Genomic DNA, 25610 nt, shown 5'->3' with positions numbered 1-25610 from the left:
GCTAACCTTATCAATGTTAATGCCCTTTAGTTGGTGGCTGTCTTATGGTCACACAGGAGAATGTCCTTGTTTGTGGAAAATACACACTCACCTTTTAGGGGTCTCGGGACTACAGGTCAACCACTTACACGAAAATGGTTCAGGAATAAGTTACCCGCACTGTACTTGAGACTTAAGTTTGCAGTTGTTGAAAAATCATTAAAAAGAGAATTCCAAAGAAGGTCCAAGCGGTTAAAAATACACGGTGATTTCCTGAGCTGACTCAGAGGTACTGAACGAGAACACCAGAGGTGTGGACTTAAAATGTGTATTTTTTAAAAGCACAGTCGGGTTTGGAGAGCAGCTAGTTCCATGGCCCGAGAAAGGGAAGAACAGCTTGTACGTGCAGAGCAATTCCCTCCCATCATCTTCTCATCGAGATCACTGCTGGGGCAGCGTAAGAAATCCGTTCTGTGCAAGTCGTCTGGCTCAGTTAAGCCTCTTGAGGCTCCTGGAGGGGAGGACTTCTGGGAGCCCAGCCTGGTCCAGGGCCACACTCTTGGTGTCCCCTTTGCTCTGAATGTGAAGGCACAGCCTCAGTTACAGAAGCCGCAGCTTGTGGGGGGTGGGGACTCCTTCCTCCTTCACAATCCTGGGGAGCCTGCTCTAGCTTTTCTTTTCTGCCCGGAGCCAAATGCTGCCCCGGCTTCTCCTGGCGAGTCCTTATGTACCCACGCGACCCCTAAAAGTTCCTTCAGGGAGCCCCAGGAGCGCCACCTTCAAGAGGACCTTACGAGGGCTTCAAAAACAGCTCCCCGTGGTTTCGTGCAATGCTGAACATACTAAAAACCAACAGATGGTCCTCTTAAATGGGCGCCTGGGGTGCCTTGTGACTTGGATCTCAATAAGGTGGTTTTTAAAAATTGCTCCGGGTCTAGACCCGTCCAGCCTCACCCCTTGGTTCAGTTTTCTGGATGTCATCCCCCCGCCCCTCTGGGTTCTCACAGATTTATTCTTTCTGTTCCCTACTATCCCCACTGCACGCTCTTCCAATCAGAATTCAGATTAGAATCTGAATTCAAGTCCAAACAACTGGGTGGCTCAGCTATTAAGTGTGCCTTTGACTCAGGTCATGGTCCCAGGGTGCTGGGATCGAGTTCCGCATCAGGCTCCCTGCTTGGCAGGAAGCCTGCTTCTCCCTCTCCCACGCCCCCTGCTTGTGTTCCCTCTCTCGCCGTGTGACTCTCTGTCAAATAAATAAGATCTTAAAAAAAAAAAAAAATGAACTCAAATCCTTTGTCCTCTGCAGCTGTCCCAACTCCAACTCTGTAAGCAAAGGAAGTGACTGTCCTCAGGGGTCCCTCCAGCCTGCTGTGTCTCTCTGCTGTAAGACCCCCACCCACCCTGTGCCGTGGTTGGCAAGTCTCTGACCCACACATGAGTCTGTGAGTTTCACCTCTAGTACAGGAACCAGGATGGGTAAGGGCTTTGGTGGAAGGTTGTTAGGTGAATAAAATGCAGTGATGTTGGAATATGGGCTGGAGGCCAGGGGAGCAGGCTAGAACGGGAAACCCTGGGCCAGCAAAGACAGCATACAGACCCCAGGGCCTCACAGGAGGAAGCAGCACACTCCAAAGAAGGTCGTTCAGGTAAAGCTCACTCACTTTATCATGTGGAGCTAGGAATAGCCACCACTTACAGATTGCTTACAACATGACAGACACTAAGACATCTGTGCCTTGTCTCCTTGTTTTAAGGGACTCAGTCTCCCCATTGAAAATCCCCGCTTTCTTTAAGTTGAATTCCCTGAGACTACCTCTGTGCTGGGAGAAGTGAACCTCCACCCCCACCCGAGGGAGAGTCTCTAAGAGCCAAGAGAAAAACTCGGTAATGTCCAAAGTGGAAACGGCGCTTCTGGCAAAACCTCAGGCCTTAGCTCCGTATCTACCTAGCAGTTACGTAAAAGTATAATTTTCAAAAAGTGAAAAGCAAATACAGGGAGAACGGTAGCATTCCGATGGACCCTTCCCCCATCCACAGCTAGAAAACTGGGAGAAGGTAAGAACGTGTCGGGCAGCGGGCAGCGCAGGCAGACGGGGAGGAGCCCAGTGAGATGATCCACGTCCTGCCCGGGGTGCCCGGAGCGGGGTCGCCCAAAGACCACGGCTTCACTACTGTCGAGGAGACAGACACTGGAAAGGCGAGAGCTGGGGAGAGCTCCCCCGAAGTTGCCTGGACGCGCCTGGGTCAGGGAACAACACCCACCTGTCCCCTTTCTAGATCCTTGTCTGGGGCACCGTACATCAGGCCGGCAAAAGGTTAACAAGAGAAATGTTTTGAAGATTTTTTTTTTCTTTTTCTATCAAAGAGAGAGCATGCACAAGTAGGGGGAGCTGCAGAGAGAGCGAGAAGCAGACTCCCCACTGAGCAAGGAGCCCCGTACAAGACTCGATGCCAAGACCCTGGGATCACGGCCGGAGCCAAAGACAGACGCTTAACCAACGAAGCCACCCAGACACCCAAACAAGAGAACTGTTTTGAGCAGGAATAGAACGTGTTACCAAAGCTCCGGTATAAGTTTGGCCATTTCCATGCCCCGCACGTGCACTTGCTGTGGGATCCAGTCATTCCCCTCTTAGGAAGAGCGAAAACCCCGCTCTGGGACAGTAGCGGCGGCTTCACTCCTAACTGTCACAAATGGGAAGTAACAGGAACACGGGACACGACAAAGTACTAGGAAGGAACAAAGCACCGGTCTGTGCTGCAGGGCTGGGGACCGTCCTCGGGGTGCTGGTGAGAGCAAGTCCGACAGGGAAGAGCAAATGCCTTCGTGTACTGGAGACTCCGGAAGAGACGATGTCCCGACCCGCCACGGAAGGACCCTGTGTTGCCTGCGGCCAAGACGGACGTTGACTGGCAAGGAGCCCAGGGACGCTTTGGGTCCACGGCAATGTCTGTGCTCTGGGCCGTCTCTGCAGGGGCGTTCATTCCATCCGGCTCTCCGGGAATTCCACACTTAAAATGGGAGCATGTTGTTAGAGGGAATAAGGTACTCAGTCAAAGCTGGTAGCAAATGCGCACAATGAAGCTCTATCAAACTTTGCTGCTCCCGAAGGAAACAGCTCGTAAAACTGTCTCCAAAAAAGGATACACGGAGAAGCAAATATAAACCCCCTGGAAGAATTAATACAGAAACAAGACTGCAAAGTAAATAGGAAACAAAGTCGTACGTTCCAGACTGTGATCTTCCCGCTCACTGATCTTCCGGCTCACTCGCCTCTCTACCACACAACATGGGTTTGCCAAGAATCCTGCATTTCTATCAGATTTCTAGAATTGAACGCTTGCCCTCAGAACACAAGTCAAGTCCCAAATTCCACTACTCGAGCTCTGAGAGGCTGGAAAAAGCAAATGGTAAATTTTCTGCCTCATTTCTAAGCATTGAATAATTCTTTTTTTACAATTAGAACTTCTGAGATGTGTAAAAGTGTGCCGGGGAGAAACAATTTTCGACAAAGACTTTTGTTGGTCTTTACTGTTCTCAGCAGTGAGAAAGGGTCTGTGAGTTATTTTTACCCCTCCCCAGCTCAGACTGTAACTCATTTGCCTATTTGGCATGGTTTCAATGATGAAGAGGTCAAGTTTCTTTTTGTAAAAAAAAAAAGTTTCACTTTGCTTCTGACCGTTCAGTGTTATATGTAGACACACACATGTAACTTTATAAAAATTTTCGTAACGGACTCCGTAGACAATTAGTTTCATGGACATTTCCCAAAATATTATTGGATACTGTAAATTAACATTATTGTTTTTACTTGGCAAAGATGAGCTGGAGCTAACAATATTTCAATTTTCCCAGCTTCTTCTGAGTGTTCTGGGTTAAACGGGATGTCTCTTAGTCAAAGAGTAACAAGTATATTTAAGAGCCACCTGCTAATTCTTGATAGCGCTGCCGTGAAATTGTGAACTCTTGGTAGTCTGCCCGGAAACTGAGCACGTGAATGATTTTAATGACCGGGTAACAAATCATTTTGCAAACCGACTACTTTAAGTTACTTTCTTTTCAACAAAACTGGAGAAAGTCCTACGGAGCCGTTAGCTGATCAAGCACTACAAATGATTTTTGGTCTTACATCTGCATTTGATTTTTGTTGTAGGTATCTGGAGAATCAAGAGGGACGGACCATCTACGTATTATTTCTCAACATTTACACGCAAAAACTAAAATGAGGGATAAGACTGGTGTTCAGTCTTTCTCATTCAAGCAAAAAATATTGGGGCATCAGTTGGGTCAGTCAGTGGAGTGTGGAGCTCTTGACCTTGGGTTTGTGAGTTCAAGCCCCATCTTGGGCTTAGCGTTTACCTTAAGAAAAGTACTTATGGATTCATAAAATAACTTTAACACATTTATTTTATTATGAGATTTATTTCCAATAAAACTTTTACGTCAATTTAATGTTTCTCAAAATTTATATTTGTGATGTTTTGGTCAATTGTGTGCCAATAGCAACTTTAGCAATAAGTCAACAAAGTAGAAAAACATTCTAAGAATTTCTGGGCTTCGGAAGTTTCTTTCTTTTCTATTTCAATTTTTGTAGTTTTTTTAAAGATATGTTTTTATTTATTTATTTGACAGAGAGACAGACAGCACAAGTAAGCAGAGCAGCAGGCAGAGAGAGAGAGAGAGAAGCAGGCTCTCTGCTGAGCAGAGAGCTCGATGCGGGGCTCGATCTCAGGACCCTGGGACCATGACCTGAGCTGAAGGCAGCTGCCCACCAACTGAGCCACCCAGGTGCCCCTAGATATTTTTATCAAAAGGAACTAGGCCAGATGATCAGTCAAAAATAAATAAAATCTGGTGCAGGAAGGGGAACGGGAATATGACTTTATTTTTAAATGTATGTATTTATTTGAGAGAGAGAGAGCGCGTGCAGGAGGGACAGAGGGAGAGGGAGAGAGAATCAGAAACAGATTCTGCACTGGATGGGGAGCCTGACGCAGGGCTCAGTCTCATGACCTTGAGATCATGACCTGAGCCGAAACCAAGAGGCAGATGCTTAACCGACTGTGCCTCCCAGGTGCCCCGGGAATATGACTTGAAGCTTCAAGTAAGTTTGCTCTACTACCTGCTGTGAGGATGAGGAGGGGACCTCAAGCCAAGGAAGGCAGACGCCCCTAGAGGCGGAAAAAGCAAAGAATGGATTCTCCTGTAGACCTTCCAGAGGGAACCCAGCCCCATGGGCCCTTGGATTTCAGGACTGCTGTGTTCCAGAACTTTAAGAGAACACATCTGCCCTGCTGAAGAAATTGAGTGGCGGTGACTTGTTACCCCAGCAACAGGAAACAGTTACAACTACCATTTGACAGATGAAGGACCTGAGGCTGCTCGCGAGGTCTCCCCGTGAGTGAGAGGAGAACCCATATGGATGCAGAGGCTGGCCGGCTTCCAGGTCCACGCTCTCCCCTGACTGAGCCTGGCCCGGGCCAGGAGAGCTGCAGGGTCACCCAGGGACCTTGCCCGGTGGGCCAGACACCATGAGGCATTTCTCCCACCTAGAGGGTCTGACTCACACCAAACTTCCAGCCCGTCCACGGTCAGGCTGATGCAGTTTAAAAAAAAAAAAAGAAGAAGAAGAAAGAAAGAAACAAACAAACAAAGGGAAAAAAAAGCAAGCTTTTTGCAGAACTTCTGTTCCATTATCAGACATTGGGGGCCAGCCCTGAGAGCTCTCTTAAGTACTTCTCCTTCCAGCTGAGGTGGGTGATGTCCGCTCTGGGAACAGTGTGTGCTGGAAATAAATTTCCTTTTAGAGGGACATGTCTGAGCCCGAGCAGTCAGGAAAAAGTGGGTCAGCACTTGGCTTTTTTTTTTCTTTTTAAGCAAGTACACTCATAACCAGAGCTTTATTTGGGCACAAAGCCAAATATGCTTGGCCTTTTCAAGGCTCCACCGTCCTGCCTATGTTCCAGCCAGAGACAGTGGAAAATGGTCCTCGAGCTGATTCGGGAGAGCAGGGCGGGCGGCTGGGGCCCCGTGCGGCAGCTCAAGGCGGAGGTGGGCACCGAGCCCTGGCTCGCACGGACGGCGCTCCTTCTCTGTCGCGGCCGTAATGAACTGAAATGAAGTTAGAGGCCTAAAACCACTCAAATTTATTGTCTTACCACTGGGTCATGCTTGAGTCCAGCTACCAGGGAAAGAGTTGCCGGCAGGATTCAGGTCGTGGCAGGTTTAGGGCTGAGACCCTGTTCCCTTGCTGGCTGCTCCAGGGGTCCAGGTCCACTCCAGAGGCTTCCTGTCCCATCCCCAAAGCCAGAAATCCGCACGGAGTCCCTCCCACTGCGCCAGCTCTCCTGCCTACCCTGCTGTTGAACCTATCCAACGCTTGCTTCCTCTTCCTCATTTATGGGCTCCCGTGCCTGTGCTGGGCCCCCTGGATAAACCTGGATAACCTCCCCAACTCAAGGCAGGAGCTCGATCCCTCAGCGAAGTCCCTTTAGCACTTCGAGGGAGCATATCCACAGCCTCTGGTCTGGGGCCCCCCATCCTGGGGCCACTGTTCATCGCACACGGGCAGGAAGCACGCCAACGCCAGCCCCCAGGAGAACCGGCTCGGTGACAGCACAGAGCCGGCATTTAGGAACGCGTGATGGGCTGGACGTGTTTACTCCCGGTCCTCACGCTGGCCTGTGTGGACAGGTTACCCCGGACTTAGCGCCGGGAAACTACAGCTCAGAGAAGGCAGGTGGTGTGTCCACTGACGAAGTCCTAGTAAGAGGCAGAACCAGGTCTGTCCGATTTCAAAGACCAGAGAGGCCAGCACGAGCCCAGGCACACTCACCCCAGAGCTCCCAGTGGGGCTGGTGTGGAGGATTAGCACGTCCTCCCACTGTCCCATGGCCACTTTGCACTCCATTCTGTCCCTTTTTCTGGAACACTCCTCCCCCTGCCCTGAGCACCGCTCTCAGGGGACCCGGCTCAGGTGCCCAGGGCACGTGTTGTGGTGGGGGCAGCCCCGCCTCCTCCCCCAGCCTGGGAGCTCTCCGAGGGCAGGCAACGAGCTCCCCCAACCCCCTCAACCCCAGCACTGGCCTGAAATGTGAGCCGCTGCGAGGGGGAAACCACTTTAGGGACTGACGCTTGTCCTCCGCCCCACGTCCCGCCTGTACACACTCGGCCTTGCTGCTGGGAGTGGTGGGGGAGGGAGGCGCCGTGCGGTGAGCCAGAGCCCACAGTGGCCCGCAATGACCCCAGCCTCCCACACTGGGACTTCCCACGCGGGACGCCACCACTCAGCTGGGGGACGTTCCCCTCTCTGGCTCCCAGTTTCCTGGTCTATGCGCAGGGGCTGACACAGCGCCCTGTAGAGCGGTCCCCAGGGTTGTTGGCACACAGTGACGCCCACGTAAGGGTTCGCTGTGGCTGTTAGCAATCTCTTGAACATTTTATTTTTTAAAGATTCACTTATTTAATTTAGAGAGAGAGACAGCGTGAGTCGGGGAGCGGCAGAAGGAGAGAGAAGCCCAAGCCGACTCCGCACTGAGCAGAGTCCAAAGCGGGACTCAGTCCCCCGACCCTGAGATCACGACCTGAGCCCAAATCGAGAGTCAGCTGCTTTCCGCACTGCACCACCCCCGTGCCCCGGTACTAGTATTCTTTTAAAGAGTTCAGAGTTGGCGAGACATGTGTCTGAATCCTGCCGGTCTGCTTGGCGGCTGTGTCACCGTGGGCACGAGCCTCCCGCCACATCTGTAAACTGCAGCCGGGATGTTTCCTTCGGGACATCTGCGGAGCCCAAGGCCCCTGCACACAGTAGGCCTGCTCGCTGCTACTGCCGCCTGGACTGCCCGCGTCCTGACCGACGCAGACTCGGCATTATCGCGCGCACTCCAACGAAGCCAGCTTCGTCTCCTTCGTCCGCTCGGTAAGTGACGCCTGGGGACCCGCCACGCGCCGGGGCCCGAGTGGGCTCTGCAGTTAGGTACAGGGCTTGCTCCCGGGAAGGGGGCAGAGGCACCTGGTCAACTCTGATGCCCTGAGGCCAGTGCCTCAGCGGGTCCTAACACAGGCTCCCGGAGGGGCCGGAGAGGACAGCCAGAGAGGCGGCATTGGCCTCAGGATGTCACGGTGGGCGGAGAAAGGAGAGAGCATGAGAGGAGAAGACAGAGCAGGAGCACCTTTTGCTCCAGGCCAGTCGGAAATAGGACTTGCTCCTCTGGCAGGAGAGACCATAGACAGTATACAGTGTGCTCAGGGCTTTTGGAGGGAGGCTCTGGGCTGCAAGGAACAGAAAGATTGTTGACCAGCTCTGACAATCAGGACACGGACTACATCACTTTACAAGAAGTCAGGAGGAAGTCCGTTATTTCAGGGGCTCATCATTGTCATCGAGGGCCCCGGGGCTTGCAGTCTTAGTGCTTGGTTGCCCTCTGTGGGTCCAGTGCCCCTCATGACTCTAAGGTGGTTGCAGTGACGCCAGGCAGCACACCACCATATGTCAAACCCAGAGGCAGGAAAAAGGGGTTGTTCAGTCTCACACTTCTTTTTTTTGAATTGAGATAAAATTCACATAAATAAAATGTACCGTTTAAAAAACTACGATGGAGGGGCGCCTGGGTGTCTCAGTGGGTTGGGCCTGTGCCTTCAGCTCAGGTCATGATCTCAGGGTCCTGGGATCGAGCCCCACGTCGGGCTCTCTGCTCAGCAGGGAGCCTGCCTCTCTCTCTACCTGCCTCTCTGCCTGCTTGTGATCTTTCTGTCAAATAAATAAATTAAATCTTTAAAAAATTAAAAAAACAACTACGATGGAACAGTGTTTGGTCTAGAACCATTTCTAAGTCCAGCTCCGCGGCGGAAAGCCCGTTCACCCTGTCAGGCCACTGTCACCGTCTTCCATCCCCAGAAGGCTCTTCGGCTCACAAAACCGAAACTCTGTACTTATGAAACATGATCTCCCCAAAGCTCCTTCCCCTTAGCCCCTGGCAAACGCCATTCTACTTTCTGTCTATGATTTTGATGACTCTGACTCTGAGCCCCACTTGCACTTTTAAGGACCTGGAGATAACACCAGGCACATTGGATAATACTGGATAATCTCCCTAGGTCAACCTCCGGTGATTAGCAACCTAATTTAATCTGCAACCTTAATTCCCCTTTGCCACACGTCCTAACATGTTCCCGCGTTTCTGGGGTTGTGTCAGGAACATCTTTGGGGGCCATAATCCAGCCTACCCCATGCTGTGAAGGAGAACCAGCAGGCAAGCGTGTGGATGCTGTCCTCCAGAGCTCTGCACGATCGCTCGCGCTCCTAGAGCAGCAGGGCTGGTCCAGGCAGATTTATGCCCTTATCTTCTCGCTCCTGAAGTGAATCACTTTTAGTCAATACCTTCAGTAGAGATCAGGAGAGAACACTCAAAAAAATGTATTTCCATGGAAAGTTCATAGCAAAGCCAGAGCTCTGTGTTCTCCTGCCTGGGTGATGCGGGAGCTCTCACTAACAGGCACATAGTTGGTTCATAAGACGGGAGGAGACGGTTTCCGAGAGGAGCCCTGGGTGGACTGATTTAAAGCACTCAGAGAAGAGTGTTCTCTGACCTTGTGGCCACGGCATTTCCCCCGACTGTTGATCGAGAGACATTTTTTTTAAAGATTTATTTGTTAGAGAGAGTGAGCACAGGTGGACAGAGTGGCAGGCAGAGGCAGAGGGAGAAGCAGGCTCCTGGCTGAGCAAGGAGCCCGATGTGGGACTCGATTCCAGGATGCTGGGATCACGACCCGAGCCAAAGGCAGCCGCTTAACCGTCTGAGCCACCCAGGCGTCCCAATCGAAAGACATTTTTTCATCAACTTTAAAACCTTATTTCTCTGATTTCTATTTGGATCCCTTGAAATAAACCGTGGAGGAGCCTTAAATCCCTTCCCCAGGGGAACTACATCTTGACTCAGTGAGCTGCTCTCCTTCTCTGAACATTTGCCGAGCACCTCCTACGGCCCCATGCCAGGCTCACGAACAAGCAATGGTCACTGCTTTCCAGAATATGAGGCTGGCCTTGTACTTGCCAAAGGTTGAAGTGGGATAAAATGTCGGGGTACTATTCCCTCCCTCGAACACAGGCATGGGTTAGAAGGGATCGCAGGTGTTGTGTTTCAAACACAACATGCGCCTGGATGGCTAAGGGACCTACTGACAAGGGCTGGCCCAAAAGTCAGTATATCGATGAGTGGGGGTTGACATTTTAGCCATCTATTTTTTTTAAAGATTTATTTATTTATTTTACAGAGAGGAGGGGTAGAGAGAGAGAGAGCGCCCATGAGTGGGGAAGAGCAGAGGGAGAGGGAGAGAGAATCCTGGGGAGACTCCGTGCTGAGCACAAAGCCCGACGCGGGGCTCGATCTCACGCCACCGAAATCATCACCTGAGCTGAAACCAAGAGTCTGGAACCAAGAGCTGAAACCGAGAGACTGTGCCACCCAGGCACGCTGTCATTTTTTTTTTTTTAATACGTTGCAAGAAATCTAAAAATGAGGGAAAGAAGAAAAATATTTCATAATTGCACTCTCACGTGCAACCACAAATTCAATGTATGTCCTTCTACTGGTCTATAAACAAGGAGCAGCCACTGAGGCGAGCCAGAGGGACGCTTTCAGAGCAAACAGAAATGCTGGTGCCAGACCCGACAAAGAACGAGAAAGCACACAAACCGAACCTGCCCAGGGTAAGCTCCGGGGAGGGAACTCACACACATGAACGCGGATGTCGTGGAGGGGATGCGGGAAGTCGTTGTCTCCGAAGCTTCCAGTAAAGGCGGTGGGTCTGTGACTGCAGCTCGGGGAAGAAGAAGGGCTCGGCCACGCGGGGACCAGCGACCAAGGCGAACAGAACAGGGCTTGTGAGGGTCTGAAACAGGTGCAGAAAGGGCCAGGAGGACTGAGCCACACGGGACCTGCGGGAGAAAGAAGCCGGTCTCTGACATCGGCCCGTCCAGAATCTGCATCTTATCTCTGCCTCTTCTGTTCTCTCTCTCTCTCTCTCTTTTTTTTTTTTTTTTTAGGATTTTCATTATGCCTATGAGACAGAGAGAGAGACAGGGAACACACGCGGGTAGGGAGAGGGAGAAGCAGCCTCCCCACTGAGCAGGGAGCCCGATGCGGGGCTTGATCCCAGGACCCTGAGATCATGACCTGAGCCGAAGGCAGATGCTTCACCGATTGAGACACTTAACCAGGAGCCCCCCCCCCCACCAAGCGCCACTTTTAAAAAAGATTTATTTATTCATGGGAGAGAGAGCGCTCGTGGGCACAAGCTGGAGGGGCAGAGGGAGAGGCAGCGAGAATCCCAAAGAGCCTCCACACTGAGTGCTGAGCCCGACGTGGGGCTCGATCCCATGACCCCGAGGTCTTGAGTCAAGCCAAAACCAAGAGTTCGATGCTCAACGGACTGCGCCACCCAGGTACTCCCTTCTTCTTCTTCTTTTTTTTTAAGTAGTCTCCTCACCCAGTAAGGGACTTGAACTCCTGACCCTAAGATCAAGCGTCGCAGGCTCTCTGAGCCAGCGCGGCGCCCCTCTGCTTCCCGACCTGACTCTGTGTGAGCCCCGAGGCTGCTCTGAGCCCGTCTCGCCCTGCACAGAACGGGCGCCGGAGGACTGACCAGTCGACCACTGCTGGGGGTAGCTAGGCGGCAGGGAGCGCGACAAGAGCACGAGGTCAGCACTGGGCCCCGGGGCGGGGGCCACCGCGGTCTCTTCTCCGAGTCTACCTTATTCTCATTTTACAGGTGAGGCAGCAGAGGCTCAACAAAGGTGAGGAACGTCCCCAAGGGGCCAGCAGCCAGCCCACGAAGGACTGCAGGACCGCCGAGGGGCTGGGATCCGGGGTCGGGAGGACCAGATGTCACCGCGTCACAGAAGGCCACAAGTCCAGGCGGAAGGGAGGACAGCCTTCTCGTCGCAAAAGCACAAGCACGTTTGTTTCCTTTTGCTTGACGACGCAGTTGATGCTTGGCTCGGGTGGCGGTTGTTAGAGTCACTGCAGACGCTGAATTCAACACTGAACCTGTGTTCCTGGGTCACATGTGGTGAGTTTGCTACAAGACCCTGATCGCGACATTTTCGTCAGCTGGACGATAAACAACTCCGCTATTTAAAGACACTTCGACAGGGGCGCCTGGGTGGCTCAGTCGTTAATCGTCTGCCTTGGGCTCAGGTCCTGATCCCCGGGTCCTGGGATCGAGCCCTGCATCGGGCTCCCTGCCCAGCGGGGACCCTGCTTCTCCCTCTGCTTCATACTCTCTCTCTGTCACGTAAATAAATAAAATCTTAAAAAAAAATTAAGGACACTTCGATATATCTTATTGATTCTGTAATATTCCTTGATGCCGAATTCACGCGGAAACCTGAGACAGCTGTGAGAAATTATTTCCCAAAAGCTTTCCCAGACTCCCAGGTTCCCAGTTGGGGTGGTTGTAAGCACTCGGTGCCTACGGCCACGGACCCCGAGTCCCCGCTAACGGGAGCAGCCGTCCCACCGCTGCTGCGAGCGTGTCTTCTGGCTGAGCGCACTTCTCATTCCCGACATTAGGAGTCCCTCGCTGTTCTCCCCTCCCATACCCGAACTCAAAACTGACCGGACCAAGGACAGGAGCTAGTGGGGGGCAGGCAGCGGGGACCTGGGGATACACGTCCCACATTCTGTGTTTGTGTGTCTCTATGTATAACCACGACACGAGACCCCCGTCAAGGCCACAGCGCTGTCACTTAACCAAATGCCTGTCCTTCAAGAGTTGAACTGTTCCTCCCATTACTGCTATAAGTAAGACTGTTCCGAGTGTCTTTGCAGATAAGCATAACAGACGATCTCCTTAGAGAAGGTACCAGAGGCAGAGTTCCCAGATGAAAGGCAAAAGCCTTTTAAGGCCTTCGATGCCTTCGATGCCTACGCTCCTGGACGTCACTGGTGGGGGTAGGGAGGGGAGGGCTGGCCAGGGCTGTGAGGAGCAGGGATTGCCTGAGGGACCTGAGCGGAGAGATCCAGACTCTGCCAGTGAGGACTCTGCGAAGGTCTGCAGCTGGTGTGTCTGCGCCTGGGGCAAGCGCTCTCCGGTCCGCACTGGAGAACATCAACGCCCTCCGCCCTCCGGCTCTCAGTGGGGACAGATCCTAGGCTCCCACCCCACACCCCACCCCACCCCCGGCCCCCACATCCTCCCCCTCCCAAGCCACTGCTGGTTTCCAGCCTGTCATGAACCCAGACCCAGGCAAGGGCCCGGTTCCGATTAGAAACACGAAACAGCCCGGGTGGCTCAGAGGGAGAAGCCTCTGCCTTCGGCTCAGGTCATGATCCTGGTGTCCTGGAATCGAGTCCCGCCTCGGGCGCCCTGCTCAGCCGGGAGCCTGCTTCTCCCTCTCCCTCTGCTGCTTGCCCCGCTGCCTGTGCTCTCTTGCTCTGTCAAATAAAATCTTAGGGGGAAAAAAAAAGAATAATCTCAGCTTAAAAACCACACACACACAAAAAGGGATCCACTGTAATAGGCACCAGCAGGAGACAACCGGCGTGTCAGTGACTAAGAGACATTTAGCAGACACGGCCTGGGGACACTTCTGGCCATGTGGGCCGCACAGGAATGCCCTGGGGGGCCTAGTCCTCCTCCATTTATTTCTAAACCTCATCACTGACCGGTGGAGTTAAGAGTTTTCTGGTTTGGGCATCAAAGAGCTAAACTCTGGGAGCTGGAGGGCACACATCCATGGGGACAACGTGCAATTCGCCCACCAGAGCCGGGTCCGCCCCCTTCCCATCTCCGCCCCGCGTCCCACCTCATGGGGGATTTCGGGTCCTGGCCTCTCTCTCTTTGCTGCTGCAGCCACAGCTGACGGGGGTCTGTCTCCCCAAAGCTGGCGCGCCCCGGTTTGAGCAGCCTAACGGAGCTTACTTCGACAGCCCCCCACCTGTGTGGAGGCTGTTCCTTCGGCCCGGAATGCCCTTCCCTCTCTGTGTGGCCATGAACTCCCGCTTGTCTCAAAGGCCAGCTCTGTAAGCGAGGTCGGGATTGGCGCACCCCCGGGGGCGGGAGGCTCTCTTGTACATGTCTGCTTTCTCTCCTTTTTCTCTATCCTTGAGAAGTGTTGCTTTGGTAACAAGAAAAGAATGACTTGTGATGATGGTGGTGAAGTCCCAGGTCGGACGTCGGCTCGTCCGGGAAGCTCCCGCCTCCACGCGGTGCTCCTCGGGGCTCCCCCACCAGGGGCTCCCCAGCCCCTGCACGTTTCCTGCAGGACCCTTCCCACCGTCCACGGCGCCCTGTCGGCCCCTCCCTGGATTCCATCCCCCACCCCACTGGCTCCAGAACAGCAAGGCCGGTGCCTTCCCTTCAGAGCAGGGCATCACGCAGGAACTTTGTGTGACAAAAGGCATTTGTTTCAAGCGTCCAGTTGAATGCGTCTTGGCACACACACACAGCCTTGTGAGCACCCGTCACAGGACACAGAGTGTTGCCCCCACACCCCCGTGCCAAGCAAGCATCTGAGGGTCTGTTCTCGGGGGCTGCACAGTAGCGTGGCCTGATCTAGAAGCCACGCAGACGGGGTCACACACTCTTCTGCGTCTGGATCTTCGGGTTAGTATAAACGCTTTGGAGACCCGTCCAGGCTGCTGTACTGGAAGCTCTCCCTGGCGAGGCCCATCGCAAGGCTGGGCGTCCTCGGGTTTCCAGTCCATGTGAGGACCACTTTGAGGCCGCTACGAAGGAAGCTGATCCGGACGCTCAGGGACAAGGTTGTGTGTGGGCAGAAGCATTCGCTTCTTTAGCTCATTATGGGGAGTGGAGCTGCTTGGGTCACATCGAACGTGTTTAACAGCCGAAGATCTGCCAACCTGCTTCCCCAGGTGCTGCTACCGCACAAGTTTACCGGCATTGGTGTGTGGATGCTGCGTGGCCCCTGGCTTTCTGTCACACGGGGTGGTGGGGGCACCCGACCCCCCTCGACTTGCAGAGGCTACCCCCAGCTCCCTGGCCGGGCTGCCTGCGCCCCGTGAAGGAGTGCGGGAGCGCACGCCCTCAGCAGCAGGGAGGAGACCAGAGCAGCTAGGGCGGCCTTCGCTGCCTCCTCCCCCCGACTCCACGTGTGGCATGACGCGGCAGTCGGCCTTCTCCAACCACCTTCTCCAGCTACTCTTCTTCCCCGGTCCTCCGACCAGTCTCAGGGCTCTGCCCATCTGGTGCTGACATGCCTGTCTCTCCCCAGCTCTGCAGTCACCCCTGTCCCCCTCACTTGGATGTCCACGGTGCAGCTGACCTCTCTTCTGCCTGCCGGTCCCCCAGCCATCTTGGACTTCCCACGTCCTCAGAGAAACTCCTGACCCCCCGTCTCCCTTCTTCCCGTTCCAGAGATGGGCACCACCATTTCCTCCGACTTTCGACCAAGGAGTCATCCTGGCTTCCTTTTCTTCCTCACCCAACTCCAAAGCAGCACTAAATGCTGTCACCTTCACCATCCAGACTCTCCCCAAGTCCCTCCAGGTTGCTCTCAACCTAATGCCACCCAGACATTTGGAAGCACCATCGTAGCTTGCTTGAAGCGCCTCCTAGTGATCTCCTGCTTCCATGCTCCCCACAGCCAAAGGTAAGATCATAGGCCAACATTTCTGCAGAAATAAAACAATGCATCTAAAATTCATATGGAATCGCAAGGGACTCTGAATAGTCAAACGCTCCTTAAAAAGAATGGAGTTGGAGCTCTCACCCTTCAACACTCACTACAAGGCCGCGGCATCGTGTACGAAGTGGCTCGGCACAGAGACCAACGGCCTCGAATGGAGCTGAGAATAAACCCTGCTGTGTACGAGTGATTTTCCCACGAGGGTGTCGAGAGCACGCCGTGCTGGGGATATGTTACAGAGGCGACGCAGAATGGTGGGTGGTGCTGGGCTGGGAGTGGGGAAGATGGGAAGATGAAAGTTCTGGAAAAGGAGGATGGTGGTGGTGCACGTGAAGGTGCTCAGTGCCACCAACCCATGGCTTCAACGGGACGTTCTGTGTTGTGGTATTTGCCATGACAGAAAACAACAACAACAACACAAAAAAACAAATTTTAAATCATGCATCAGGGGCGCCTGGGTGGCTCAGTGGGTTAAGCCTCTGCCTTCGGCTCAGGTCATGGTCTTAGGATCCTGGGATTGAGCCCCGCATCGGGCTCTCTGCTCAGAGGGGAGCCTGCTTCCTCCTCTCTCTCTTTCTCTCTGCCTACTTGTGATCTCTGTCTGTCAAATAAATAAACAAAATCTTTAAAAATAAATAAATAAGTCATGCATCAACTTGTTGCTTTCATGCTGAAAACTCTCCTATGACTTCCCACCATCCCAGCCGGGACCGGCAGGCTCCGCAGTCCGACTCCCACACCCCCTCGTCTCGGCCTGGACCGCCCCCCACCCCAACATGAAGGTCTGCAGCATCACTGCAGGCCGCCGCCGTTGGCAGCCCACGTTGGTGGGCTCTGGTTTGCCCCTCATTATCCCTGTATAAACGCCGCTAGCTGTAATGACAGCCTGGCATAATTATACTTTTACAATTTGTGTAATTACATTCTACCAAGTGGAATGATCGCTGTTATCATTATCAAATATTTATCAAGCACTTCGAGCCGTTCGCAGCTAACGAGATGCGCCCTCGGCTCTTCAAGACCTTCCTTCCTCGTTCCATCTCAAGTTCCTTTCGGCAGAGCTCCTTCTTCCTTCTTGGGGAAGAAACAAGGAGCTTCTGGGCTTCTGCCTGGGGCTTTCTCTTTTCATTTTATTTTATTTATTTATTTGACAGAGATCACAAGTAGGCAGAGAGGCAGGCAGAGAGAGAGGGGGAAGCAGACTCCCTGCTGAGCAGAGAACCCGATGCGGGGCTCGATCCCAGAACCCTGAGATCATGACCTGGACCGAAGGCAGAGGCTTGACCCACTGAGCCATTCAGGTGCCCCTGCCTGGGGCTTTCTACCCACGCACTCGCGTCAGCTTCTCAGTGAGGCTGGGGAGCAGACGCTGTGATTCTCATTTCACAGACTAGGAACCTGAGAATCGGAAGCTGGTGACTGCAGAGCTGAGACTCAGACTGAAGCCTTTGAGAGCAAAGCCGGAGCCGCTCTTCTCACACGCGTGGGTAGCTTGTTCGGACGGGCTCCGTCCCCCCAGCCCCCGCCCCCTTACTTGCACCGTACACGCCGGACACTGTGCGAGGCTGGTGGGAAGAACATACCAGCAAACCGGTCACTCTCAAACAGCGTTGTGAGTCAGGGCCCAGCGGGTGGCAGGCGGCTGAACAGGAGCCGTGGGAGGGAGGCGGGGCCCACGGCAAGACGAGGGCACAGGACGCGCTCTACAGACAGCCGGTCCTGCCCTCCCACTCTTTCAGTTCGATTTGTACGGGAAACTTCCAAAACTTTACATGTGGGCAACTCTGGCAGGCACTGTTTATCGTCTAACTTGAACCAGTCCCTGCCTTAAAACTTACGTCCCGCCCCTGGCCCCCTGCTTCTCAGGAGGCATCACTTATCCTTTATTTCAGGAAGACAACCCCATGGTATAAACCTTAATTGGCTCAAAGCAGTCCTACTTGTCTCCCTCCCTTGGCCAGTGATTGGTCTCAGGGTGGGCGGATGACCCAGTTCTCACACAGGAGAGTTAAGGGAAGGACTGGTGAAGAGATCCTCCTTTCCTCAGTGAGAAGATTAAAGCCTTGAAACTCCATGAGCAAGGATCGCTTGGCCTACTGCCCCTTGCCCCCATTCCCACCAACACAGTCATAGACTCTGGAGCAGCCGCAGCCATTCTGGAGTCATGAGGTAACAAGCATAAGGTCTAAAACCAACGTGCCAGGACAAAGCAGAAAGACAGAAAGATCCAGGGTCCTCGCTGAACCAGCTCCAGGGGCCATGACCGCTTTTCACAAAAGTCCCAACAAGGGAGCTCTGATGTCACTGAGGGTGGCGGCTGGAAGGAGAGCAAGTGGCGTGTCCAAGTAGGACATCCTGCTCCTTGTTCGCTAAGGTCCTCCTTTGGTGGGCACTCCCCTGCCCCACGTCCCCTCGCTGCTCCCCCAACTCGGGCCCATCTGCAAACTCCTTCCCCGGACTTTCCTGCCAAGTTCCCAATGTCGCTCTGTCCATGCTCCTTGGCCACCAGTTGGACTGGGAGCGGCCAGCCCCAAGCTGGTGTCGACCCTGCACTCGGGTTTTCTCTCCATCCAGGCTGGTGCGCCTCGGGGAGAACTCCTCGCCTCCACTGGTAGAGCCGGGGTTCTGCTGCGGCGTTCCCGTTCTGTCAACGTGGTCTGTCTTCCCTCCTCTCCTGCCCACGGAGAACCCAGGACCACAGTTGTGGGGAGTGGGCGGAGGGGATGGAGAGGAGGTGCTGTGGGTGCCTGAGCCGCCTGCTGGGGTGCCTCCCTCGTGCTCCTGCGCCCTGTGCAATGGGGACCGGCTTCCACCTCCCCTGCACAGTGGAGCTGGCACATGGCGGGGTAGATCACGTCGCACCCAGCTCAGGTCTCGTACTCCCGCGTTCGGCCTCCGCCAGGGTCCCGTCGGAAGCTACTGCTCAGATGGAGACTAGTTTTGGAAAAGTACAGTTCTGCTTCAGCCCCTGGTGTCTGCGCTGCGCCTGTTACCGGAACCTGCCAGACACCCCACCTCGATCTGTGGGGCTACTTGGCAAACGGCCAGAGCAGCACTGAAGTGCTTCACGACAAGTGCCACCAGCACAGGACACGTCTGTTCTCACCCCTTCAGGCCATTCCCGGCTGCTGGTGCTCACACGGGACCACGAATCCTGGTAAGTCGGCTCTCCTGAAGAACTCAGCCCCGTCCCACATGATGCTCTGTCCACTTGGATGGACACCACTTGAAGCCCCCAAGTATCAGCTGATAAAAATTCCACAAATGCCCCCCCCATTCTTTCACTGTGTGGCTGTCTTCTCAATCAGACTTTGCAGTTGTCCCCCGCATGCTGGGATCAGACTCGCTACAGACTGGAGCTCGTGAGGGGCTAGTCCGGATTGCCAGATTAAGCACCTTGAACAAGCTCATTAGCAGGACTCCAGGCAGGCAAACAGTCTCTACAAGCAGGGGCTATTTCTACCGACAAACAGGCTCAGAGGGAGAGGGTTCGCGGTATGCTTGTATCTTCCCAGCGGTCTCTACTTCTCAGAACCCCACTCTCCCCAGTCAACAGCCTCACTTCACAGACAAGACCTGTGAATTCAATTTATGCAGTAATTATGCATCAGAAAGAATCAAAGGTGGGTCTGATCTTTAGCCCACCAGCTGAGGCTACAAAAGTAAGGAATCCTAGGGCCACCACAGGAGCTGGCGCTCTCTTCAGGCTTGATCTGAGTCTAAGGCTTTCGGTTTGCTTTCTGTGTGCTCTCCAGGGCAATCTGCAGCCAGCCTATCCCCCAGACCCCATCCCCACCATGATGGTCGCATAGGGCCACCCTGCCTTCCCTGAGCACTCACTCCATCTAGGCAACAACAGGGGACAACTTAAGTAACTGTTTTCCCCCGCCGGGCTGCCTGTGAGGTCAGCTCCGTACCAGCACCACCCATTCGGAAGACGGGCCCTTGGCTCTCGATTCCACTGACCTTGGTTAGTTTCCTAGAACCAAGTACATAGTGTCCAACGTTCAATTAGGAGAGCAGACGCTTCCTAAGAGATTTCAGAGGGGGGCCTGCAGGGTGATTGGGGAGCTGCAGGTGGGAGCCAGGGGCTCCAGGAGAGCAGGGGAAGGAGATGCTACCCGGAGCCTGGGAACCTGCACCACCCCTGGCTCGCAGCCCAGAGGACCCAGTGAATTCCCAAGGGCGCCGACACTGAGCAAAACCCCAGGGTGAGCCTGCTCAAGCCCCCGCCTGTGCGTTGACAGCACTGCAGCCTCCTCCCCGCCTTGTGCTGCAGTGTCTCACTGGTGTCTCCGGCAGGCCGAACCCAGCCAGAAGCCAGCTGGCCGGGGCCTCCGGGAAGTGCAGGCAACTGCTTTCTAGCGCCCTGGGGTGCAGACACAGGGGGCAAGAAACAATGAGCCTGTGCAGCGGTGTCAGAAATGATGGGCATTAGGGGCACCTGGACGGCTGTCAGTGGCGTGTGTGACTCTTGATCTTGGGGTCGTGAGTTCAAACCCCACATTGGGTATAGAGATTACTTTAAAAAAAGTTTTTTTTTTAAAGATTTTATTTATTTGACAGGCAGAGATCACAAGTAGGCAGAGCAGTAGGCAGAGAGAGAGGAGGAAGCAGGCTCCCCGCTGAGCAGAGCCCAATTTGGGGCTCGATCCCGGGATCCTGGGATCATGACCTGAGCTGAAGGCAGAGGCTTTAACCCACTGAGCCACCCAGGCGACCTGAGATTACTTAAAATTTTTTAAAATTTTTATTTATTTAAAGATTTTATTTATTTGGGAGAGAGAGACAGAAAACAAGCAGAGGGAGCAACAGAGGGAGACGGAGCAGCAGACTTCCCAAGAAGCAAGGAGCCTGATGTGGGACTTGATGCCACCATCCGGGGATGACCTGAACGGAAGGCAGATGCTTCACCGACTGAGCCACCCAGGTGCCCTGAGATTACTTAAAATCTTAACGGGGAGCTTTAAAAAAAAAGAGAGAGAGAAAGACAAAGCATGCCTTTCGAGATGTTGGAAGATAAAGGAGACCATGCGGTGGGTGTCCACAGAGCAGCTCTGTGCCCATCCTGGGAGCGTCAAGGGCTTTCCCGCTCACAGAGGACAGGAGCTCCTGGGACCAAGAGCTGAACCCCGAGGCTGAGGCTGTGTCCCTGCCTCCACGCTCCTCAGGGCAGGGTGTCCGTCCTCACGCGACAACTGGCCGCCTGGTATGTGGGATCTACTCGTCCTTGCTCTCTGATGGCTTCCTAACACTCTCCACACGGAAGCCGCAGCCTGAGCACTTGCCACCGACCCCACCTCCCGCACATCCCCCACACGCTCAGCCTCACCCACGAAGCTCCGACCATGCTGGCCTTTCGGTTCCTCCACTTCGCCCAGGGAGTGTCCCCACTCGGGCGTCCTTCCCACAGGCTGCCCCGTGGAGAACGCTCATCCCAGGCTTTCTGCACGGGGCTGTTCCCTTCTCCAGACTGGAGCTGGAGTAGCACTTCTCAGAGAGGCTACCCACGACTCGCGCTTCCTTCAGGACACGTCCCTGTTTATCCTCCTGTCTCCCTCGTACCTGAAAAGTCAGCTGAGAGGGAGGGACCAGAGCTGTCGGGCTCACTGGCTGGACCTGTGTGTCCAGCAGGGCCTGATGTGTATCTGGGCCATGACCCTCGGTGACAGTGCTAAGGCAACAATGTGCTTGCAGTCTTGGCCTTCCCCTTGTAATGGCACAGCACACGGCAGGTGCTGAACTCACGGGGTCACGAGGGCGGAAGCAGAGGTGAAAACTTTCTGAACACCCCAAACGCCAGTCATCTGGGCCATGTGTGTGACCTCTGGTCTTGGGTCCCCTCTTCAGAAGAACAAAGAGCAGTAATTTTCAAAACTTACTCAGTTTGTACAAACGTGCTGTATATGGTTTATATTCTATAATCATTACCCAAGTGACGAAAGACTGAAATCACAAAGGTTAAACAAGATAGACGGAGTTTTCTGAACTCTTTTTATATAAACTTTTTTTTTTTTTTTTTAAAGTAGGGCTGCATGCCCAATGCAAGGCTTGAACTCACAACCCCAAGACCAAGGGTCACCTGCTGTACCCTCAGGCTGGCCAGGCGCCCCCTTTCACATGAACGCTGAAATCGAAGTGGATTTGGGGGTGCGAAGACCTTGCGGCAGGAGCACTGGGACCTTACACGGTAACCCAAGCTTCTGGAGATGCTGTGCGGTTCGCCACCGACCGGGAGGAGTAGGACCAGGGTCTGACTCGTGTCCCTGCAACCAACACCGAAGCTGCTCCAACCCTCCGCGAAGGCGCTTCTCAGCGCGCCCCGGCTCAGCACACGGCACGGCCCCCTTCCACTCCATCTTCAAACGAGGTCCCCCACCCGGCGCTCTCCCACCGCCTCCCTCTCGCCTAACCCCGTCCCCTCTGGCCCAGCAACAGCCCCTCGCCGAGCTCCGGCTCCGCCGCCGCCCCGCTCCAGTCCGCTCACGCGCAGCACCTCCAGCGCTCCCGGGGACGCGCAGTGGGGCCTCCCGACTCTCCCCAGCGCTCGGATTCACCTGGGGGAGCCCCGGGATCACGACGCCCGCCGTCGCGCCCCGCGCCCCAGCTCACCCGGCCTCAGCCGCGCTGCGTCCCCCCCCGCCCCCAGGCAGGGCGCTGTTACGCAGGGCTGGCACGCCGACCCCGAGGGCCAGACCCGGGCCGAGCTGAGGACGCCCCGCACTGCGCCCCCCGCATCTTACTCACGACCTCCGGCCCTCCGACGGCCCGGGGCTGCGCGCGGTCGGCGGCCGGCCGGATCCCGTGCGGCCCTCCCCGACCGCCTCCCTTAGCGCACCGGCCGGCAGCGGCTGGGCCGCGACCGCCGCCCCCGGGCCGACACAGGGCTCCCCGCACGCAGGCCGGGCCTCGCGCCCCGGCCCCCGGCCCCGCACGGCGCAGGCCGGCCGGCGGGAAGGCGGCTCGCGGGCCTCGGCAGCACCGCCCCGCGGCCGGCCTGCGGCGCGCGGCATGTCGGGGCTTGTAGTCCGGCCCCGGAAGGGCGGCCGCCCGCCCGCGCCGCCGCGCCGCGCCGACACTACAACTCCCACGGGGCAGCGGGACGCCGCTCCCGCACTCTCCGGGCCGGCCGCCTGCCTGCCTCGCGGCGGGTCCGGCGGCCGCCGCGGGGCGGGGCGCGAAGATGGCGGACGCGGTCGCGGGCCGGGACAAGTGCGGGGAGCCGCGGCTCGTGTCGCTGCCCCTGTCCCGCATCCGGGTCATCATGAAGAGCTCCCCCGAGGTGTCCAGCATCAACCAGGAGGCGCTGGTGCTCACGGCCAAGGCCACGGTGAGGCGGGCGGCGCGGGGAGGCCGGGGGGGGCCGGGGGCCGCCCGGAACCGTCGCGCCCCGCCATGCCCCCCCCCCCCCCCGGGCTCCGCTGCGCCGCCGGTGCCCCCCTCGGCCCGCGCGCCGCCGGCCGCCCCCGCGGGATCGCGGTGCGCGCGCCCTCCATGACGCGCCCAAGTCCCCTCCCTCGGCGCGCGCGCCCGCCGCGCCGCTCCCGCCCTCCCTCGCGCGCCTTTGGCCCACCCACTCGTCGCTGCTTGCTGCCCCGCGCGCGCCTCGCGCGACTCCCGCCCTCCCCTGCGCGCCCTCCGCCCCGCCCCCCGCACGCCGCTCCCGCCCTCCCCCGCGCGCCCGCCGCCCCGCCCACCGCGCCGTTCCCGCCGTCCCTCGCGCGCCCGCCGCCCCGCCCACCGCGCCGTTCCCGCCGTCCCTCGCGTCCGGCTCGAGGGGCGGCGCGGGCTGACGCGGGCTGACGCCGGTGTCCCGCGACGTCTCCGCCCGGCGTGTCCGCAAAGCCGGGGCCGCGGAGCCTGGCCCAGGGCTCCCGGCGAGGGCCCCGGGGGTACCGCCCGGCCCGCCGCTCGCGCCCCGACCCCGCAGCCGAGCGCGGCGTCCCCGGTTCTTTCAGGGCCTCCTGGGAGCGCCCGGAGCTGGCGGGGCGGTTCGGTCTGCGGCGGGGGCCGGGCCCCTGCGGGGGGCGGGCGGGCCTCGCGTGGTTCCGCCCGGAGCCGCCGCGCGGCCGGGGTAGAACCCGGGGCCTCGGCTGTGGGTGCCGCGCAGCGCCCCGCAGTGACGGCCCTCTGGGCGCGGGGCGCGTTCTGCGCTAAGTCCCGGAGCGTCCCGCCTTCTCGTTCACTGTGGTCAGGAGCTCTTCGTGCAGCACCTCGCCGCCTGCTCCTACCGGCGCGGCAGCGGGCGGGAGAGGAAGGCCCTCACCTACAGCGACCTGTCCAGGACCGCGGAGGAGTCGGAGACTTTCCAGTTTCTCGCAGGTACGCAGCCTCGGCGGCATTCCGGTGAGAGCGGCACGGGGTCGTTGGCAGCCGTCTTCGCATTCCCCTGCTGTCCCTGAAAGACCCCCGCCCCCCGCTTTCTCTGGGTGCCGAAGCTTACCGTAGCTTTGTCAGTGTGTGCGCAGGGCAGGTCCCCTAGGATGGCGGTGGAGCCGACACCCGCACACGGACGTTTGGCTGGCGGGGGGCCCGGTGCGCCCGGCGTACCCACCCCCAGACCCCTTACACTGAAGGGGGAACTCTGGGCTGGTCTGCTTGGCCCGGGAAACAGAGACTAGTAGCTGTTGTGCACAAGCTGTGTGGGCCACAGCTGGAAGGGGCCTAAATCCGCCCCCAGGCCCAGCGGGCTTGTCTCGGGTAGGTTGAGCAGCCTCGCTCAGTCCACACCAGCACATCCAGGAGCGCGTGGTTTGCAGTCGGTGGAGGGAAACAGGGCTTCAGCATGAGTCAGGAGGCAGTGCTTGCTCGTTTCCTCCTGTTTCACCCAGAAGTGTGGTCAGAATTTTGTCTTGTTTTGGAACCTCCGAGCTCAAAGGAGGAACTAGCATATTTTGAAATTTGCATTGCTGTGTTCCTGGTGTGCCGAAACCAGTTGCTGATGTTAGCTTTATGTTTTTAAGATATATTACCAAAGAAGATTTTAGCTAGTAAATATCTGAAAATGCTTAAAGAAAAGAGGGACGAGGACGAGGAGGAGAATGACAGCGGTGACGGGAATGACGGGGACGAAGCCGAATCCTAGACCAAACAGGAGGTGCGCGAGAAATCGGCCTGCCGAGTTCCTCCTGGATTAGCAGCGCTGCGTGGAAGCAAGCACAACGCTGCGTGACCTCAGACACCTGACTTCCCAGAGACTTAAGTACATTGGGTTCCTTCCTGGCTAAGATAGAGCACCTGATGTGCCCACACCATGAACGGCCAGAAGGAAGGTGGCCCAGACAGCAGCCTCTCTCTGAGGCTCGGCTCGGGTGCACGGGGGCACCGAGAGCTGCCTGTACACCCAGGCCCTGACCGCTGATCTAATGCAGCTGTAAGCTGTAGAGACAGACAGTTTTGCTTCTCTTTTTAATTACTGATAGATTTTGAAGAGCTTCTAGAAACCAGTTGTGTAAATTCCTAGATGTATATTTGGAAATCCTTGTAAACAACCAGACGTAGTTTGAGCTAAATACATAGTTTATGGGTGATAAACGTTACATTTGAAAATCTGACCATTTGTTCAAATACTGCAATTTTATTAACTGTAAAGAAATAAATTTCTTTATTAGAAGCTGTTGTTTTATAGTAAATGCTTTGTGGAACTAGTTTTAGAGCTCTGTTGTTCTGATGTCTTATTACCTGAGAGTTCTGTAAAATTTAAAAATAAACATTTCTAGCACTTATTCCCAGAGGGAAAAAAATCATAATTAAATCAAATACAAAAAGAAACACTACCTTTGAATAAGCATATATTTTTTTATTAACATATAGTGTATTATTTGTTTCAGGGGTACAGGTCTGTGAATCATCAGTCTTACACAATTCATATTTTTCTTCAAAACATTTTAAAACATTTTGTATATTGACAGTCTCTCGGGGCACCTTGGGTGGCTGTCGGTTAAGCATCTGCCTTCAGCTCAGGTCATGGGATTGAGC

General features: G+C 55.6%; 1 protein-coding gene and 1 long non-coding RNA gene across 2 annotated transcripts; one reads left to right on the top strand and one right to left on the bottom strand.

Moving 5' to 3' along the window:
* Nucleotides 1-10222: 10222 nt before the first annotated feature.
* Nucleotides 10223-22384, bottom strand: LOC309859682. Its single transcript, XR_014308813.1, has 2 exons — nucleotides 20965-22384; nucleotides 10223-10919 (listed from the first exon to the last, which is right to left on the bottom strand). It is a non-coding gene; the product is annotated as an uncharacterized lncRNA (long non-coding RNA).
* A 266-nt stretch (nucleotides 22385-22650) lies between these two features.
* Nucleotides 22651-25403, top strand: CHRAC1 (chromatin accessibility complex subunit 1). The gene is made up of 3 exons (XM_082720698.1): nucleotides 22651-22962; nucleotides 23828-23954; nucleotides 24596-25403. Exons 1-3 carry the CDS (start codon nucleotides 22816-22818, stop codon nucleotides 24715-24717), a joined length of 396 nt encoding a protein of 131 aa, XP_082576824.1. The 5' UTR covers nucleotides 22651-22815; the 3' UTR covers nucleotides 24718-25403.
* The last annotated feature ends 207 nt before the right edge of the window (nucleotides 25404-25610 follow it).

This window comes from Mustela nivalis (genome assembly GCF_964662115.1).
Source record: "Mustela nivalis genome assembly, chromosome: 2".
Lineage (NCBI taxonomy): Eukaryota > Metazoa > Chordata > Mammalia > Carnivora > Mustelidae > Mustela > Mustela nivalis.
The sequence above is the reverse complement of the archived record's forward strand: the minus strand, read 5'-3'. Positions and strand labels throughout refer to the sequence as shown.